Raw genomic sequence first — 18,249 nt, 5'->3', positions numbered from 1 at the left:
AATATGTTACAGTGCAATTTAGAATCACCACAAACCTCTTGTACTTAACATTTGGCCTTTCCTAGCATGAATAATTGAAACATGTTTTCATCCCGTGTCACATAAACCTTTGGATAACCTTAATCCTTTCCTGGATGCAGAAACTCAATATCACCAATACAGAAACATGGCATTCTCTGAAGGTCAGTTCAAAGTGCAGTTTAACATGTCACTAATCACTCTTAAAAGGAAACTCTGGGCTAAAACAGTTGTCCTTCAATAGAACTTCAATGCATAATGTAGGTGTGGACAATGCTTAAAAAAAATCCCAACCCCACCCACCTGTGCCTATCTCTTGTACCCAATTGCCTGGGTATTTTTTTCTTTAAGGGGATACTATTTTTAGTTGTCACAAAGTAGGCTGAATCAACCATAGGTTCTCACCTTAATATGCTATGTGAAAGGGCCTAGCGATTACAAATTCATCTCAGCAAGACTCAAAGTCAGTAAAAGAAATAAAGTCAAATAAAGAGAGCTTCGGCTATTGGGCGGTATAAAAATGTAATAAATAAATAAAATAAATAAACTGAGAAGAAAAGACTTTGGGTGCAATTTTATACACACGTATTCAGAGCGAAGTTGAATGTAGTTCAGGATTGCAGCTTTGAGCTTAAGACATAACGGTCATCATACTTTTAGCATGCAACCATAATTGCTCTAAGTGAGGGATGGCCAAGCCATCACCAGCTAATGCTTCTAACTAATATTAATAACCTTTCATGATCCACGGTCTAACTGAAATGTACCTAGTTTGCAATCTCAACTTCATATTCAAAAAATCCCAGTCAAAGGTAGCTAATTTTATTTATTTATTTATTAAATTTATATACCATCCCATAGCCGAAGCTCTCTGGGCGGTTTACAAAAGTTTAAAAAAGTGGACATTAAAAAGTGGACATTTATAAAGTCCTCATCACCTAGGTGCTATACAGTACTTACAGTATAACTGCAAGGAGGGAAAGGCGGACATCAAGAGGCAGTGAATTCCACTCAAAGAGTCAGCAAGAGAGTAAGCACAAAGAAATAGAGGAAGGAAATGGAGGTTTAAACAGAAGAAAACATGGGCAGAGGAGAGATAACAAGAAAGCAACTAAAGATAACAAGAGAAAGGAGAAGATATATATGAGGGGGACAATGAGCAAAGAAATGTAATAAAAACCTTTTTTAAGAAAAGCTTTCAACACGAACCCTTTCCTGAAATATCTGGTGGGTTCTTTTGTTCCGACTGTCCTGTAAGAGTAGCAGCAATGCCTCTCCTCTTTGCATCAGTAGTTTGCAAAACACTCTGGACATGGTTGCTCCTCCTGCCACTTTTAGCCCAGGTTCTGAAGGGTTGAAGCTGGCATGAGGAGCAGTTACAATTTGGGTTCAACCTGCATAGCCTTGGGTGCCTCCCATAGTTCAAGTCCCATGCTGCAGTAGTGAGTGCTAGTCACTCATCTAATGAAAAAACTATATTTCTGCTATACACAAAAAATACAGGTAGAATACAGAGTTGTCTTTCTGCAAGAAGAAGACCTCTTCTACATGCAGAATTATTATTATTATTATTATTATTATTATTATTATTATTATTATTATATTTATTTATTTGTATCCTGCCTTTTGCCCAATGCTGGGCCTCAAGGCGGCCTTACAAAGTTTAAAATATACGGGGGGGGGGGGGGAACAAAACCATAAACATTTAAAATACACAACAAAATTATAAGACATTAACATAGATGGAGGGCCAGACTATTCTCCAAAGGCCTGCTGGAACAAAAAAGTTTTAGCCTGCTTCCGAAAGCCCATCAAGGAGGGAGCCAGCCTAGCTTCCCCGGGAAGAGAGTTCCAGAGCACCGGAGCAGCCACCGAGAAGGCCCTCTCCCATGTTCCCACCAAGCGTGCCTGTGAAGAAGGTGGGACTGAAAGAAGGGCCTCTCCAGAAGATCTCAAAGCACGGGCAGGCTCATAAGGGAGAATACGTTCTTTCAAATGTGAAAGAACATACGTTCTTGTTCCTGGAAACAGACGGGAAGCCAGTGGAGCTGTTTTAACAGGGGAGTTGTATGCTCCCTGTAACCAGCCCCGGTCAACAATCTGGCTGCAGCTCTTTGAACCAGCTGGAATTTCCGAACACTCTTCCAATGCAGCCCCACGTAGAGTGCGTTACAGTAATCCAATCGGAATGTAACTAAGGCATGTGTCACCGTGGCCAGAAGGCCTTTTTCTGACCAGACAATACTTTTTTTGCACAATCACCCTATCTCATTCATCGAATTTTATAGGGGATCTAGATGACATCGTCTTCAGTTTATAACCCTCCTATGTTTCCTCCCTGCTTTATTGATAGGTTTTCTTACCAGAAAAAAAAATCCATTCGGGAAGAAAAGATGGATTCACTGTACAATGCCTTTTGATAAACATTAGAGCCTTCTATCTGGAAGTTTCCCCAGTACAAGATCCTTCCTTGCTTCAGAAAAGAGAACTATAATTCAGAGGCATGGTTCCATTTGTGCAAGGCACTATACAATCTCTTGCACAAAGTCTTCCACAACATCACCCAATGTCTTCCATGGAAAAACACCCATATATTTTCCTTCATTAGTGCATCTCTGGATCCAGCCCAATACACTTCTGTGATGACTCTTTCTTACCTATCTTTTTTTCTTTTTGCAACTTTGGGAATATACCCTCTGGCTTTCCCCACACATTTCAGTTTGATTAAATAGTATCTTATAATTATTAATACCTGCCTTTTGCCATGTTTTTATCAGCAGAATTTGTTAGAGGACCATTATTAAAAGACTGCATAGTCTTTTTGAAATCATGGGAAGTCCTTCAGTTAATTGATTTTCTCTCACTCGAGAGAGACTTTTTTTACCTTTACATTTAGGAGTAGGGCCTCTCCAGACTCCACTTATGTTATCTTCAGTTGTACAATGAACAGAAGCCTCTCCCATGAGTGAAAAGCCACGATCACACTTATATGTTACTGTTGAATTATAGGTAAAATTTCCATTACTTCCTCCATCATGTGATGCATTAGTGACACGAGGAGGAGAAAAGCAAGTGATCTCTGAAACACAGAAAAAGAGTTCATCAATATCAATGAACATTTCAGTTCTAAGCTTTTCGCTAAAACAATTGGACAACTGATTTCCTTGATGAGAACAAGTTTAGTACTTTGAATATGATATAGTGCAATTGAGAATCACCATAAACTTATGTTTAGCATTTAGCCTTTCCTAGCATGAATAATTGTAACATGTATTCATCCCATGTCACGTAAACCTTTGGATAACCTTAAACCTGTCCTGGATGCAGAAGCTCAATAACACTGATACAGAAACATGGCGTTCTCCAGAAGTCAGTTCAAAGTGCAATTTACATGTCAATCCAGGCTAAAGCAGCTGTCCTTCAACAGAACCACAATGCATAAGTTAGGTATGGCCAAACACGAACCCACCAACCTTCTATGTCCTGTACCCAATGGCCAGGATAGTTTTTTCTTCATGAGCAACTGTTTTATGTGTTTCAAAGTAGGCTGAATCAAGCCACAGATTCCCACCTTCATGCATCATGTGAACAGGGCCTAGGGATAACTTAAAGATGTCACAGCCAGACGAAAAGTCAATAAGAAATAAATACTAGTAAACTGTGAGAAGAAAAGATGTTCTGTGCAATCTTATACACACATATTGAAAGCAAAGCCCAATTTAGTTCAGTGGAACTTGCTCCCAGGCAAGTGGGTATAGGATTGCAGCATGAAGCATTCAAGTACCATGCTGAAGTAGTGAGTACCAGTACAAAACCACTATGAGAAACTTACTTAGACATTTTGGAGGCTCCGGTTCCCATTCAACATCAGTTTTGTTCAGTACACACTGGATTGAAGGTGAGCCAATTAATCTGTACCTAAAGAAAAAGATAAAAGGTGATCCCATTAATATTTCTACTTAACAGGAACAAGATTTCATTCTTCTGTAGTTCCTTTAAGAATTCATACTTTTGAAATAGTTTTCTGTGATCAGGCAAAGACCTTTGTGAAGTGTTAGCTCAGATTAAGAGGGTTTTAAAAGAATTAATGGCCTGAGAAATATTCCTGGAAGATTAAAATGCTGATATGTAAGAGTTTGCATGTACAATCTTTAAAACATTTACCCCAATAAAGTTGTTCCTATATTAGAAACTAACTCTGGGGTAGTTACTCCCCATAGCAGATCTTCACCTGTAGCCAAGTGAGATAGATTGGCTACTACCTAGATAAAATACCCACAGTTAAATATAGCACTTATCTCTTCTAAATATATTAAGAAGGCATCAGAGGTTAGGATTATTTTTATTTATTACATTTATATCCCACCTTTTTCCTGCTTAAGGAACCTCAAGCAGCATACATAATCCTCCTCCTTTCCATTTTATCCTCACAATAGCAATCCTGTGAGGAAGGTTGGGCTGAGAGTCTGTGACTGGCCCAAAGACATCTAGTGAGCTTCCGTGGCGAGTGGAGACTAGAACCTGGATCTCCTGACTCCCAGCCCAACACTCTAACCACTATTCTACACTGGCTAAATGTGTACAAGATTACAGCCTTAGGCAACTGCTAGGTCTCAGACCAATGAAGAGGCCCACTGACCAAAAATGAATGTCGTGTTGATTCTCACTTGATGACTGAGGCTTAGTCAGAAACAGGGCACACTGCCTCCTACCTTGCTAAGCCTAGAATTCCCTATGACAATGCAATCGCTTCTAGTACATTTTCTTAGTCCATACAGCTTGTTCCCCTCTGCCATTACCAGCCATAGTTATGAGCTTCATTAGGTAAAGTTGCCAGAAGGCAAAGGCTGGTGCCAGCCCTGTCAAACAGTGGTATGTAAGGGACACCATGTAGTAAATATTGTGATTAGAATGGAACAGAGCTAAACAGGCCTATAATTTAAGGCAGTTGAGCACACAGCTCTGATTGCAATCTGTTTCCTTTGGTGTATCTCCACTCCCTGAGTGCATTACTCACTAACAACTCTTTTTTAAAAAGTGGTTAGTGGAGCATTACGCTCCACAGAAAGTATATTTTATTCTCCCAACATTTTAACAATCTATAAATTTTAAATAACATGGTTTTAAATTTGTAATTTTGCATTGCTGCTGTTTTTATCTGGTTGAGCTTTTATATTGTATTTTATATTATGGTTTTATACTGTTGTTTTATACTTTGAATGGTTTTAATTTTTGTGAACCGCCCAGAGAGCTCCAGCTATTGGGCGGTATAGAAATGTAATAAATAAAATAAAAATAAAATAAATATATAATATATTCATTACTTGTTAGCAGGGTTTGTGTGTGTGTGTATTTGCTTGCCATCTTCCCAGCAGTTTATTTGTGAACGATTTGTCAAGGAAGCTCAGAGAACCAGATTAGAAGTGTACCATTTAAATTGTATTTTCAGTGCTGGATGGTTTGAGGCAGGCCTGGAGCAAAGGCAAGGCGATCTACACCTTGGGTCAAGTCATTACGATCCTATTATGGTAACGCCATATCCCTCTTGCACATTTATACCTCGTAGGACACATTGACATTTGTTGTGGTTTTTTGGATAATGTGGAATACAAAGGAGGAAATAACACTATGAAAGCAGTAGATAGAATGTAATGTGCCCCAAAAGTTATCGGTGCACTTCGATGTGGCTATAAAGTAGTACTGCAGATCTAGCCCTAGTTTTAGAAATAAATGATTTGAAAATTTCTACCATAACATTTCTCCTCCACATAAGGATAAACACTGGGAAATAAATCAAAACCATGAGACTTTCTTCACTCTTCTTCATTTACCTTTCCTAGGGCCTTGCTAGACCTACCTGATAATCCGGTGGGGAGTAGGGGCGCCACCGCGCTACAGCTAGCGTGGGCCGTCGCCCTTTTCTACACGTAACACACGACGGGATAAGAGAAAGCCCCGTCGCGTCCTCCATTTTTTTTTACTTAAAGGGCCATGTGTGCAGGAGTGCACCAACGGAAGAGTAAGTGTTTTTTTAAAAAAATAAATAAAGGGTTCCCCGCTCCCCTGCCCCTGATTTCCCCCACACAATGCCTGATGCCCCCGCTGCCTGCTCACTCGCCCGTCCTCCCCCTGCTCGCCATGCCCATCCCCCGCTCGCCATGCCCTGGCCCCGTTCTTCTCCCCCCCGTCCGCCATGTCTGATGCCCCCCTGCCCGCTCGCCAGCCCACTCGCCATGCCCACCCGATCACCTGCCTGCCATGTCCAATGCCCCCTCCGTCCCCCCCTGTCTGTGATCTCCCCACCCTGGCTCCGCTCTTCCCCCCCCCATCTCTCCTGCTGGGTCCGCTCTTTCCCCCGGCCCCCATCTCCCCCCTGTGATTCCCCCCCCGGCCCAATGGGCACAGCGCTCCTATGGAATGCTGTGCCCAGTGCGTGGCTTCTTCCGGCTACTCACGAGTAAGTGAGCAGCCGGGAAAAGCCACGGAAGTAGCTAGACCTTCTGCAGCCCCGGCCTCACCCCGGGGCTGCGGAAAAGCCAGGCCATAAGCAGATCCGGTTATCCTGGGTCAAGGGAGGACTTAGCCCGGCCTGATCCCGGGATCCCCTGCACGTCATCTGGATGCACAGCAGGGAGCCCGGGACTCACACCGGGCTAACTCCTCGTCTAGCAACGGCCCTAGTTCTCCTTTCCTACTGCAAGCAGGAACAAGAAAACTTTTAAAAACTATTGGGGCAACTTGAAAAATTCCTCTTAAGTCAACGATGCCCAAGCCACATTCTTAAATTGTGTGTGTGTGTGTGTGGTGGTGGTGAGGGGTGAGAGGGAATGCTGTCTGGGGGATGCTGGAAGTTGTAGGACTTTTTCTGTCTAAATAAATATACACAATGTTGCGCCCTAAAACAATGGATTGGATCCAGATCTAAGCTGCATTAACTGCACTGGTGGATGTAGAATTCCATGGCCCCTCCTTCCCATGGCAGCCCCTCCAAGCACCCTGAAAATGCTATACAGGGAGTTAGAACACCCTACTGAATGGGGTGAGCTAGGGATGGTTGATTCCCAAAACTTCTACAAGCCAAGCCCCTCCTCTTGCAGAAGACAGATCCTGGATCTAAACTAAGGTACTTTTGTTGGACTTTCCTGTTCTCTTATTGTTGACAGTATATTTAAAAGCCAGGTAGACTATGGATTTGTTCTGTTGTTCATTTCATTGATTACAATTATTGATTTAGTCTAGGTATGAATAAATCTGGATTCAGCCCATAAGCTTTAAATCAGAATTACGTTTTGTCAATAGAGCCAACTCAACACATACCCATCTTTGCAGGTGAAATTTACTTTTGCCAAATACAGGAAATTAGTTCCAAAAACTTCACCATTTTCTGGTTTTCCTGGATCACCACATGTTTTTCCTAGCAGAAAACAAGATTGAGAATTAGCATGCTAGGGTTATATGGACACAGCGTTAACAAACAAACAAAAATCATTCATTCAGTATCCTGGCTCAGGCTCAAAGGGCCACAAGGAAGTTCATGATCTGCCTCCCTTCTCAGAAAGCAGTACCATGCCCCAATGTTCGATAAGCTGTTCTTAAAATTGAAAGACTTTTTTAAAAAAATAATCTAATATAGACAGAATATTCCAGTGCAAACACACATGTATTTGGTTGTGATTTAACAAAGGGTTAATGCACTTACGGAAACTAATCATCTTTGGCATGCTCAAGTCTTTCACAAATTCTGACCTATATTTTCACTTCTTTAGATATTCTTAAAAGGTGTTGTTGTTGTTTTGGCAGTAAATGTATTCTTCATTCCTGAACATTTGGCTCAATATTGTAAATTGCTAATTGCTTTTATTTATTTTAAACATTTTTATACTGTGTTTCTGCCTCAATATGAAGCACTCAAAGCTGCACACAACTAATCTGTTAGCAATCTAGAGAAATCAAATATAAGATAAAAATGAAAATATGGAAATAAAACAGATTATACGAACCAAATTAAAAGCACATTAAAAGCATATTCATCTTTTCGGTTCCTCAAAACTAAAGCCAACTCCCACAGAAGAATGGAAGTATCACTTAAATTGCCCCTAAACAATTTATTAAAGTAATGCATCTACTGACAGTTGCTCTGTGTGGTCTTGGAGATAACTGTGACAATAAGATACTGACCTTCACAAAAATTGGGGACTGCTGTCCAGGTGTAATTCTCCAGACAGGTTACAACAGGGTTAATTCCAGGAATGCTGTTATAACCTGGAAGGCAGATATAGGTCACTTCGGACTTTGCTGGATAGTAGATCTGAAAGTTCGTTGGCTTTCTTCTAGCAAATCCGGACCTTGGTGGTCTACTACAGCTGCCTGTCAACAAAAGCAAACAGAATAACTCTCCTAGGAAGATCGATCAAAGGAAGGCTTTACTTTTGATTTTCTAATTCTTTTAATGCTGATGTCACAGCCTACCTGCAATGTCAATCACAACAAGTAAAAAAATTAAGAAACCCACTACAATGTGGTCATTTTACGATATAATATAACAAGGGTGACCATATGAAAAGAGGACAGGGCTCCTGTATCTTTAACAGTTGTATTAAAAAGGGAATTTCATCAGGTGCTGCATGTATACAAGTGACAACTGCTGAAATTCCCTTTTCAATATAACTGTTAGAAACAGGAGCCCTGTCCTCCTTTTCATATGATCACCCTAATATAGCAGTGTAACATTAAGAATTAGAGCCTGAGTTTTCTTGTTCTCTAAGCCCCTGACCGCCTTATGTTGAGGGGAATCCCTGCACTCATGCTTACAAAACATAACACAGGAGGAAAATGGGAAGGGGAGGGGAAAGGAGTCTGGAGCCACTATGTGCAGAGATGTTAAAGGTGTGGCCACCATGTGCAACCTCATGCCTCTTACACATAGTCCTGTACAGTTTTCAGGCATAATGAATAGGATTAGTTTCTGTTTTTCATCCAGCTCAGGTGAGATGGTCAGGCTGCTAAACCAATGTCTGGCTGAAGTAATGGGGTGGTGGGGTATGATAAACTGAAGTTCAGTCTAGACAAGACAGATAGTTGACCATTTCCTAATATACTTATTTTTTCACAGATTTTTACAGGTCTGAATATCATATGTAAGTTTAAGCATTAAAACTACACCCAGATCCTGTAAAACCAGTCTGATAGAGGCATACCCACTTTCTCTTTCTAGTGCATGGCCGCTGACATGGCTGTTAATAAATTTCTAATCATCTCAACATTGACTGAAGTGACAAGACATTAAAAAATAATTTAGTAATACTCTTACCAGTTCATTATTCAATATAATACAAAAGCCAAAAGCATGTACAGCAAAAAATGAAACTTACGCTCACAAAACTCTTCCATGTCTGTCCACTGTGAATCTGGAAGGCATGTTACAACATCTGATTTTGCATGGATATTATAAAAGCCTTCCAGACATTTGTAGGTGACTGATTGGAAAGGAGCAAAGGTTTTGCCATCAGCTTCGGTGGTAGGGATGGCATTTTTCAGTTTGGGTGGAGCTCCGCAGTCACCTATGATGAGAAGATATTATTGATTGTAATCAATGCATAGCTAGTTTGGTTTTCCAATATTCTTTTTATGGATTTACAATGAACATCAACAGCAAAATATATTATAATTCTGTTCAGTATCAGTCAGCTTGATACAGAATGCTGTATTCCAGTTTAATTGGATATTACAAAAATGGCTAACCATTTATACTACACTTTAAGCACTCGAACCTCTTATAAACTAGCATCTCATCCAAACTCTCAACTGTTGCTTGTTCCTGAGCTGGAGTGGTTAGCTCACCTAGTTTCCTTCCCTCAATGGGGCTGTTGGGAAAGGCCCCTGGTCACGATAGAAGACAGTGAAGCAACTATGCCAAGTCACACAATCCTGCAGGCATCGTGCTTGTGCTACTGTACTGTAGTATTTATTTGTGTGGCTAGCAAACAGGTGGCCAGGTGATGCAGTGGCAAGATGCTATTGTGCTCAAGGCCTACTTGTGAGTTTCCCAAACCCAGCTAGTTGGCCCCTGTGGGAACAGAATGCTATACTAGACAAGACTTTGTTCTGATCCAGCAGAAACTCTTCTTAAGTTCTTAAGCAGCAGAAAAATGTTAGGAGGACACAGATATTTGTGTCACTATGATGAACCTCTATATTTGGATGTAGCTTAACAGTGCTCCCTAGAATATCTTGGCCATGTTTGGATGACACTTTAGTTAACGGAGAGGGTAATAGGCAACTCACAGTTGGTTATTTTGTGGGTACCTCCCCCACGCAACTTGTTCCTACACAACTGTGGAGTGGATAGGGCTGCGGCATTTGATTGACACAGCCCCCACTCCTTTCCCCACTCTTCCTCCTCTCTCAGTGCTCCCAGTACTATCCCAGAAGCCGCTGCAAGTTGTGCCAGTTGTAGCAGAGCAGCTTTGGCTACTCTTATTTGGGAACTTTGTAACCAACCGAAATAGTCCACTCAACCCTGCAAAATAGTCCACTGAACCTGACGGACAACACACTAACGGTTGTGCAGATAGTCAACTCTGCAGAGTGTTGGTTATTTCAGTTGGTTATTTTGGGTAAATAGTCAACCATTGGGTGATTTCTGCCCAACAGACAACACAATAACCAACTGTTGCCCACTCAACTGATAGTTGACTACTTAAAACACCATTGGTTAGAATGTTGTCTGAACCCAGCCACAGTTAGTTATTGTTCAGGTACTCCTCAGACAACATCTTGCCCTGCCCCCATCAAGCAGTTGAGGCTCCCATTGAGTGGATTAATAGTTAACACGATGCTTGAGTGACATTCTTCCCACCACCTCCTCCCTCTCCTCAGGTCTCCCAGTACTATCCCAGCAACGTCTGCAAGTTGTGCTGGCTGTAGCAGGGTCACCAGCGTGGTTTTGGCCACTCTTGCCCGGGAACTCTGTAGGCTGCCGAAATAGCACACTCAACACACAAAATTAGTCAACAGGGCCTGCCAGATGACATGCGAAGCAACAGGTGTTCAGATAGTCAACGGAGCAGCCCCTTGTTTTCTCCATTGCTTATTTCGCTAAAATAGTGCACCGTCTTATGTCCATTGCCCACCAGACAACACGATAAGCAACTCAACTGATGGCTGCCTAATTAAGCAACCGTTGCTTATCGTGTCATCTGAACCCAGCCTTATGTTTCATCATCAACATCATCCACTGTGGAGTTTATTAATATGCAAAATCTTATCTTTTGTTCCCCAACATACATATCTTTTTCACAATAATGCATCTCATTGGAAGGAGATGGACAAATGATGATGATGATTACATTTGTATACAGTTCTTTCATAATAAAGGTGCAGTCTTGTTATGCAGGTAGACCGAGCCTCTAAATAATTGTCTGATTGGCTGAAAAGAACACTGACCTCATTGACTCTTAATCAGGAATGGAATTAACTTCAGGGTTGGTTTCTTGTATGTTTTACCTCTTGCCTGCCTTGAGCCTTTTTGCATATATGCAGTTTTGATTGATTTGCTAATGCTAAATCCAGCCTTGCTTAGGTGACCTAAAGCTGCTGAGTAATCTCCTTTGATAAGGCCAAACTTTCCTGTTTTGGCTCAAGTCAAATTTCTCTTAATTGGACCATGCTTATGGCTGTCCAAATTATGAACTTTGTAGGACCTACTCAACCATGAGCAGTCTGTTAACAGATCTTTTTCACAATGAGCATCACTTTGGAAGGAATTGGAGAGTTCTTTTTCAATTTGCAGCAGAGTCTTGCAGGTAGACCTAACCTCTAAATAATTTTCTGATTGGCTGTAAAGACACCCCCCCCAAAAAAAAAGCCATTGAAAAGAAGAGAAAACTTTAGAGAAAAGTCACAGTGCTTTATACTAATTAATTTTGCCATAGGAGCTGAGCCCTGGAAACAGTGGCGTGATGCCAACTGCTATGACCATAGACTTATCACCCAAGCATCATGGTGCTCACCACAAACTGCTGAGCGTTGTCAGCCTGAGAGGCTGTTGCCAAGGTTACTCATATTGCCCCAATGTTTGTATCTAATAAGAATGCGGCAGCAATGCCACATCTTCCCCATTCTACATACTCACCCTCCTCTGTATCCAAGCATCACACATCTTGGCCCATCTTCCTGTTAAGTTTCCATTAGCAAATGGAAACTAATAAATTAAGCACAGTGGAACTTTGTTCTATGAAATTATGAATGAGGGTCCTTTAAAGATGTTACAATGTAATGTAGCAACTAGAGTGCTGCATTTGGGTGCATATAATTATGCGTATTTATTTTTCAGCCAAAAGTCCAATTCTGTTTCAGCATGCACTGCTGTTTTGATGGAATGGTTCTAAAAATACAGCAGTAACAAAAATATATAAATAAGTCATATTTATATTTCATCAACAGCACATAGCATTGGTATTTGAATAGTTCTTGCATGGTCTTTGCTGCAGCTGCTCCAGATACAGCTACTTTTTTTAGTAATGCATTTATCCCTATCTTCTGATAAAAAGCTAATTTCCTGTTGAGCAGTAAGAAATCCATGTTTTGCTTATAAAGGATTCACCATCTCTTTCTGAATCAAATGATACAGAGCATACTTAAATGCTGTCCTAAGCAAACTGCCCCAGAATCACATTTTGCCCTAAACGTGATTGTTTGAAAACACCTTCCTAACATTTCTGTCAGTTATAAATGAGGTCGATCAGTATGCGTATCTCTAAGATGCACTTGAATAACCAGGTATATTCTTCAAATGAAGTGCTGTTTGAAAACTTTAGAACTCCTTTTCCTTACAATAACTTCCTTATTTTCAGTATCTTAATCTGGTGAATTTGTATTTACCAGTTTTAGTTAGTTATGTGCCTTTACGTTGGCTTCGACTTATAGGGCCACCATAAGTTAAAGCTGACTTGAAAGCATATAACTAAATCTGATAAATACTATGGTAGTTCAAATTTCAAACCAGCAAAAAAGCTCATTGACTAACATTGGGAAAGCGATACCCCTAACATAAGGGAAATGGCTCTAGAAACAAATATATATATATGTAATTTGAGTCAAGGCTCATCAGGGCTTTATTTAGGTATGTGGAATAGTAGAAAAGAGCTCTAGGGATGAGCAGAATGCCTTTTCCAAACGTTGATGCTTTGGATATTCCAATTTTTAGATGATTTTGTAATACCAGAATACATCACCTTTAAAGATTACAATCCTGTAAAAGATAGTCATGCTTCACTCTCAGTGAAATCAATGGGAACTCTCCTACTCATGACTTTTAGTGTAATCCTGTACATGAGCACTAAGAAGTAAGTCCCACTGAATTTAATGCGTTCTGCCCGTGAGGATCAAGGGAAGGAGAAAGAGGAAGCCCCTCCCATCAGGTGGGGAAGGAACAATATTTGGATAGGAAGCTTGGGGCTACCAGGGGATCAAAGGGGCAGCAATCCTTCCCTCAAGTCGCCGCAGCATCCATCTCCCTTCATTTACTTACCTCGAATTCCGGAGAGAAGTGAAAACAACGCGAGGAGTCTCGGATCAAGGCTGAACAACGGGAACCCAACCATTGGCACGCCCCGGACCCGCCCTTCAAGAGAGGAATGCTTGCGAGGAAGGTTGCGCGAGTATGTGGGAGAGCCGCAGACGCCGGGGCGCAGGCCCAGAAACGGGGGCCCCCGCAGAGCAAGATCCAGGCACGTTCAGGACAAACCTTAGGGCTATCCCTCGGGGAAGTTCACGGAGTTTTGACCGGAAAGCGAGATCTCCAGGACGCTAGTTTTCTTGGCTCAGAGCAGTGTGAAAGTGACAATTGCTTGTAATGGTCGATTTCCGTTTTTCTGATCTTTTTTTTTTTTTTAAAAAAAACAAAACAAAACTCTCGTCCCTCCCAGTTATTGCGCTGTTTTCCCGGAGACTGACGAAAGCTTTTGTGGTTCGTTGCTAGGCTTCCAAATGTTGCTGTGTAAAACACACCCAAAAAATTACCACTTTCTCGTTTTCGGGAATCCGAAAGTCCCTGCATTCTAGCCACACCCAAAGTCCAGGCTCCAAATTCTAGCTACGCTAAGAAGACGGATTTGAGAGGATGATACAACTTGTATGAATGAATTGTAATGAATGATTGAATGAATGAACTTAGATGTGAACTTAAATGGGACCCTGTAGAATTCCATTGGATGACACTGAAAGTCATCTTTTGCTGAGCCACTGGGTTCTAAAAATTGGAGTGTCCCAAACTACCAATACTTGGAAAAAACATTCTGAGGATCTCTAGAGGTCTTTTCTATTAATTCACAATCACAATCCAGAGTTAATGCTTAACTCTCACTAAAATCAATGGAAATTGTGTTGCTGTTTGTATACACAAGCAGGACTAGCCATTCCATTCCCCCTTCAACCTGCTTTCTACTCCCACCCCCCAAGGTTCAGCATTCCCTGGTCATTGGACAACATGCTAAATCCTCATAGGGCTGATTTTTGCATTCTCTTCTCCCTGCTCCCACCCAGGTTTTCCAAAAGATTTTTCATAAACTTTGGCATTTGCTGATACCCCCATCTTGGGCTCTGAAAGCCTGTGAATAATTATTTATTTCCATGAGATTAGTATAACAACCTGAGTGCAATTACACAAATGGCAAGCCCAGGATTCACAGCCACAGTGAAAGTCACCCAGATACACAATTATTTTTTTTTTGAAAGGACAAAACCCAAACTGAGTTGGTAGCTGATTCTTGTATGAGATCAATGCCTGGACATACAACACCACTTCAGCATAGTTCAGTGAAGGTGTAGTTGCTATTATGCTTTCTTTCCTCTTCTGTCCTCATTCCTTTTTCCTTTTGTTATGTGTCTGTAGATTGTGAGCAGAGGCTGTCTTATCGTCTAATATGTCTAATATCCTTCGAAAAATAGGCACTTTATAAATGTTAGATATGATCTCTGTGGTAGTATGCATAAGTTCCTGTTCTTTGGAGAGAAAATAAATTATGAAATGACAATATATTTAACTATTCCACTTTTCATAAGAACATAAGTGCCATGCTGGATTAGACCAAGGGTCCATCTTGCCAGCACTCTGTTCACACAGTGGCCAGGGACCAACAAAGCAGGACATGGTGCTACAGTACCCTTCCACCCATGTTCCCCAGCAATTGGTGCACACTGCCTCGAATACTGGTGGTATCACACAACCATCAGGGCTAGTAGCCATTGATATCCTTCGCCTCCAGGAATTTATTCAACCCCTTTTTAAAGCCAGCCAAACTGATGGCCATCACTATATCTTGTGATAGTGAATTCCATAATTTAACTATGCTCTGTGTGAAGAAGTCCTTCTTTTTACTTGTCCTGAATCTCCCATCAATGAGCTTCATGGGATGACCCGCAGTTCTGATATTTTGAGAGAGGGAGAAAAATGTCTCCCTATCCACATTCTCCACACCATGTATAATTTTGTATGCCTCTATCATGTCACCCCTTCGCCTCCTTTTTTCACAGCTAAACAATCCCAGTTGATGTAACCTTCCCTCATAGGGGAGATGCTTCAGCCCCTTAATCATGTTAGTTGCCCCTTCCTGCACTTCTTTCAGCTCTATTAAAGAGCTCTATGAAAGAGTCCAGGAGGTTGTAAATGCCTCCTTGAGAGAGGGAGTGGTGCCGGCCTCTTTAAAAGAGGCGGTAATTAGACCACTCCTGAAGAAGCCTAACCTGGAGGATGTTAACAACTACAGGCTAATATCCCTTTCCTGGGCAAGGTACTTGAGCAGGTGGTTGCAGGACAACTCCAGGCTCTCTTGAATGAAACAGATTATCTAGATCCATTTCAATCGGGTTTCAGGCCTGGTTTTAGAACGGAAACTGCCTTGGTCACCCTGTGGGATGACCTTTGCCAGGAGAGAGACAGGGGGAGTAAGACCCTGTTTGTTCTCCTGGACCTCTCAGTGGCTTTCGATACCATCGACCATGGTATCCTTCTGGATAGGTTGTCTGAGCTGGGAGTTGGAGGTACTGCGTTGCAGTGGTTCCGCTCCAACTTGGATGGCCGATTCCAGAAGGTGGTGCTGGGGGATTATTGCTCTGTGCCGTGGCTCCTAAGCCATGGGGTTCCACAGGGCTCTATCTTATCCCCTATGCTGTTTAACATATACATGAAGCTGCTGGGGGAGGTTATCCGGAGATGTGGACTGAGGTGTCATCAATATGCGGATGATACCCAGCTCTACCTTTCCTTTTCATCCAACCCAGGTGAGGCAGTGACTGTTCTGAACCAGTGCCTGGGCATAGTAATGGACTGGATGAGGGCTAAGAAACTGAGACTCAATCCAGACAAGACGGAGGTACTGTTAGCGGGTGGTTCATCTGTCCGGTGAGGTGATGTTTGCCCTGTCCTGAATGGGGTTGCACTCTCCCTAAAGGATCAAGTCCGTAGTTTGGGGGTGCTCTTGACATTTACCAGTGCTGGTATTGACATTTAAAGCCCTAAATGGTTTGGGGCCAGGTTATTTGAAGGAACGCCTCCTCCCATATGTACCTGCCCGGACCTCAAGATCATCTACTGGGGCCCTTCTCCGTGAGCCCCTGCCAAAGGAAGTGAGGCAGGTGACTACTAGAAGGAGGGCTTTCTCCGCTGTGGCACCCCAATTGTGGAATGAGCTCCTCAGAGAGGTCCGCCTGGCGCCTAAACTGTACTCCTTCCGTTGCCAGCTGAAGACCTTTTTATTCTCTCAGTATTTTAACACTTAATTTTAACTTAAATTTAAATTTTACTGTTCTAACTCTGTATTTTAATCTTATATCAATTTTGCTACATGGTTTTATCTTGGTTGTGCCTTTTATACTGTATTTTGTATTTGTGCTTTCAACATGTTGGTTGTTTTATTATGGTTTTAATTTTTGTGAACCGGCCAGAGAGCTTTGGTTATTGGGTGGTATAAAAATGTAATAAATAATATAATATAATATAATATACTGTGTGTGTGTGTGTGTTGTGATGAAATGTACACAGTATTCTAAGTGTGGTCGCACCATAGATTTGCGTAAAGGCAGCATGATACTGGCAGTTTTATTCTCAATTACTTTTCTTATAATGCCTAATATGGAGTTTGCCTTCTCTTCAGTGGCTGCACACTGGGTTGACATTTTTATCGAGCTGTCCACCACAACCCCAAGACCTCTTTCTTGTTTGGTCACCGCCAGCTCAGATCCCATTAGGTTATATTTGAAGTTGGTATATATCTTTAGCTTTGTCATTGAGAATTTACCCTTTTTTGAAATTTGCAGCTCTTCCACTGAAATTTAAACTGATGCCCCGAGATGAAATAAGCCCCAAACACCCTTCTGACTTATCACTGTACAAAATCTCTGTCTGTCTGAGGCATTACACTTGCCATTTCAAAAATGATCACAGTGGTCAATATGTTGCAAATCCTATGCTTTTAACTATTATTAATGTGTGTGCTTACTGTAGTTCTGAATCAAATATGAGATGTTAGATAATTTGATTTATCACAGGCATACAAGCTCCACCCTAGACCCAAACATGCCTGGAGTCTTATGATAGCAGCAGAATGTTCATTTGAAGTAGTGAGAAACAGCTTGCTTATCTCACATCAAAACCCTGTTGCTGTACATAGATGTTCTTCACAAGAGGATAATTTACAAGAACGGAATTCAGCCAGATGGCAAACAGAAAGGAAGGCAGTTCTAAGATGGTACCTTTGCTGAACTCTGAAACAGACAAAAACAAATGTTATCTATAAACTAGCCATTGCATTTGGATTGTATAACTTTGTATATGCATTGCAGGGTGAGGGGTACATAGAACTTAATTTGATGTTTGGTTTGGTAAATCATGTTAGGGACCCTCATTAGGATGAAAAAGCAGTAAAACAATAGTTTTCATATTTTTATTATGCACATCGCCAACCAACATCAAATATATGTTACACGTACAAATATAACATTACATCCAACTATTAACAGGAGAGCTACATAGCAACCTAATACACATCCACTGCATTTTATTAAATACATAAATAAAATGGATAGAATCCTAGTGGCTCCATATGCTTCGTCCTGGCTGGGTGGTTAACTAGGCAGTATGATAACTTGTCCATCTGCAGCAGAGGAACAACAGAAATCAGACTAGCAGCTACCTCTGCTTAAAACTGCCAAGGAGTAAGGCAGGTGAGCCCT

General features: G+C 41.4%; 1 protein-coding gene across 1 annotated transcript in view; it reads right to left on the bottom strand.

Moving 5' to 3' along the window:
- CR1 (complement C3b/C4b receptor 1 (Knops blood group)) overlaps window positions 1-13,881 on the bottom strand; it is a 241,277-nt gene extending 227,396 nt beyond the window's left edge. Inside the window, 4 exon segments of the mRNA XM_063139395.1 lie at window positions 7,336-7,432; window positions 8,197-8,385; window positions 9,390-9,578; window positions 13,550-13,881. Coding sequence (XP_062995465.1) covers window positions 7,336-7,432; window positions 8,197-8,385; window positions 9,390-9,578; window positions 13,550-13,622 — 548 coding nt within the window. The 5' untranslated portion in view covers window positions 13,623-13,881.
- Window positions 13,882-18,249: the final 4,368 nt, after the last annotated feature.

Source organism: Elgaria multicarinata, chromosome 1, assembly GCF_023053635.1.
Source record: "Elgaria multicarinata webbii isolate HBS135686 ecotype San Diego chromosome 1, rElgMul1.1.pri, whole genome shotgun sequence".
Classification (NCBI taxonomy): domain Eukaryota; kingdom Metazoa; phylum Chordata; class Lepidosauria; order Squamata; family Anguidae; genus Elgaria; species Elgaria multicarinata.
The sequence above is the reverse complement of the archived record's forward strand: the minus strand, read 5'-3'. Positions and strand labels throughout refer to the sequence as shown.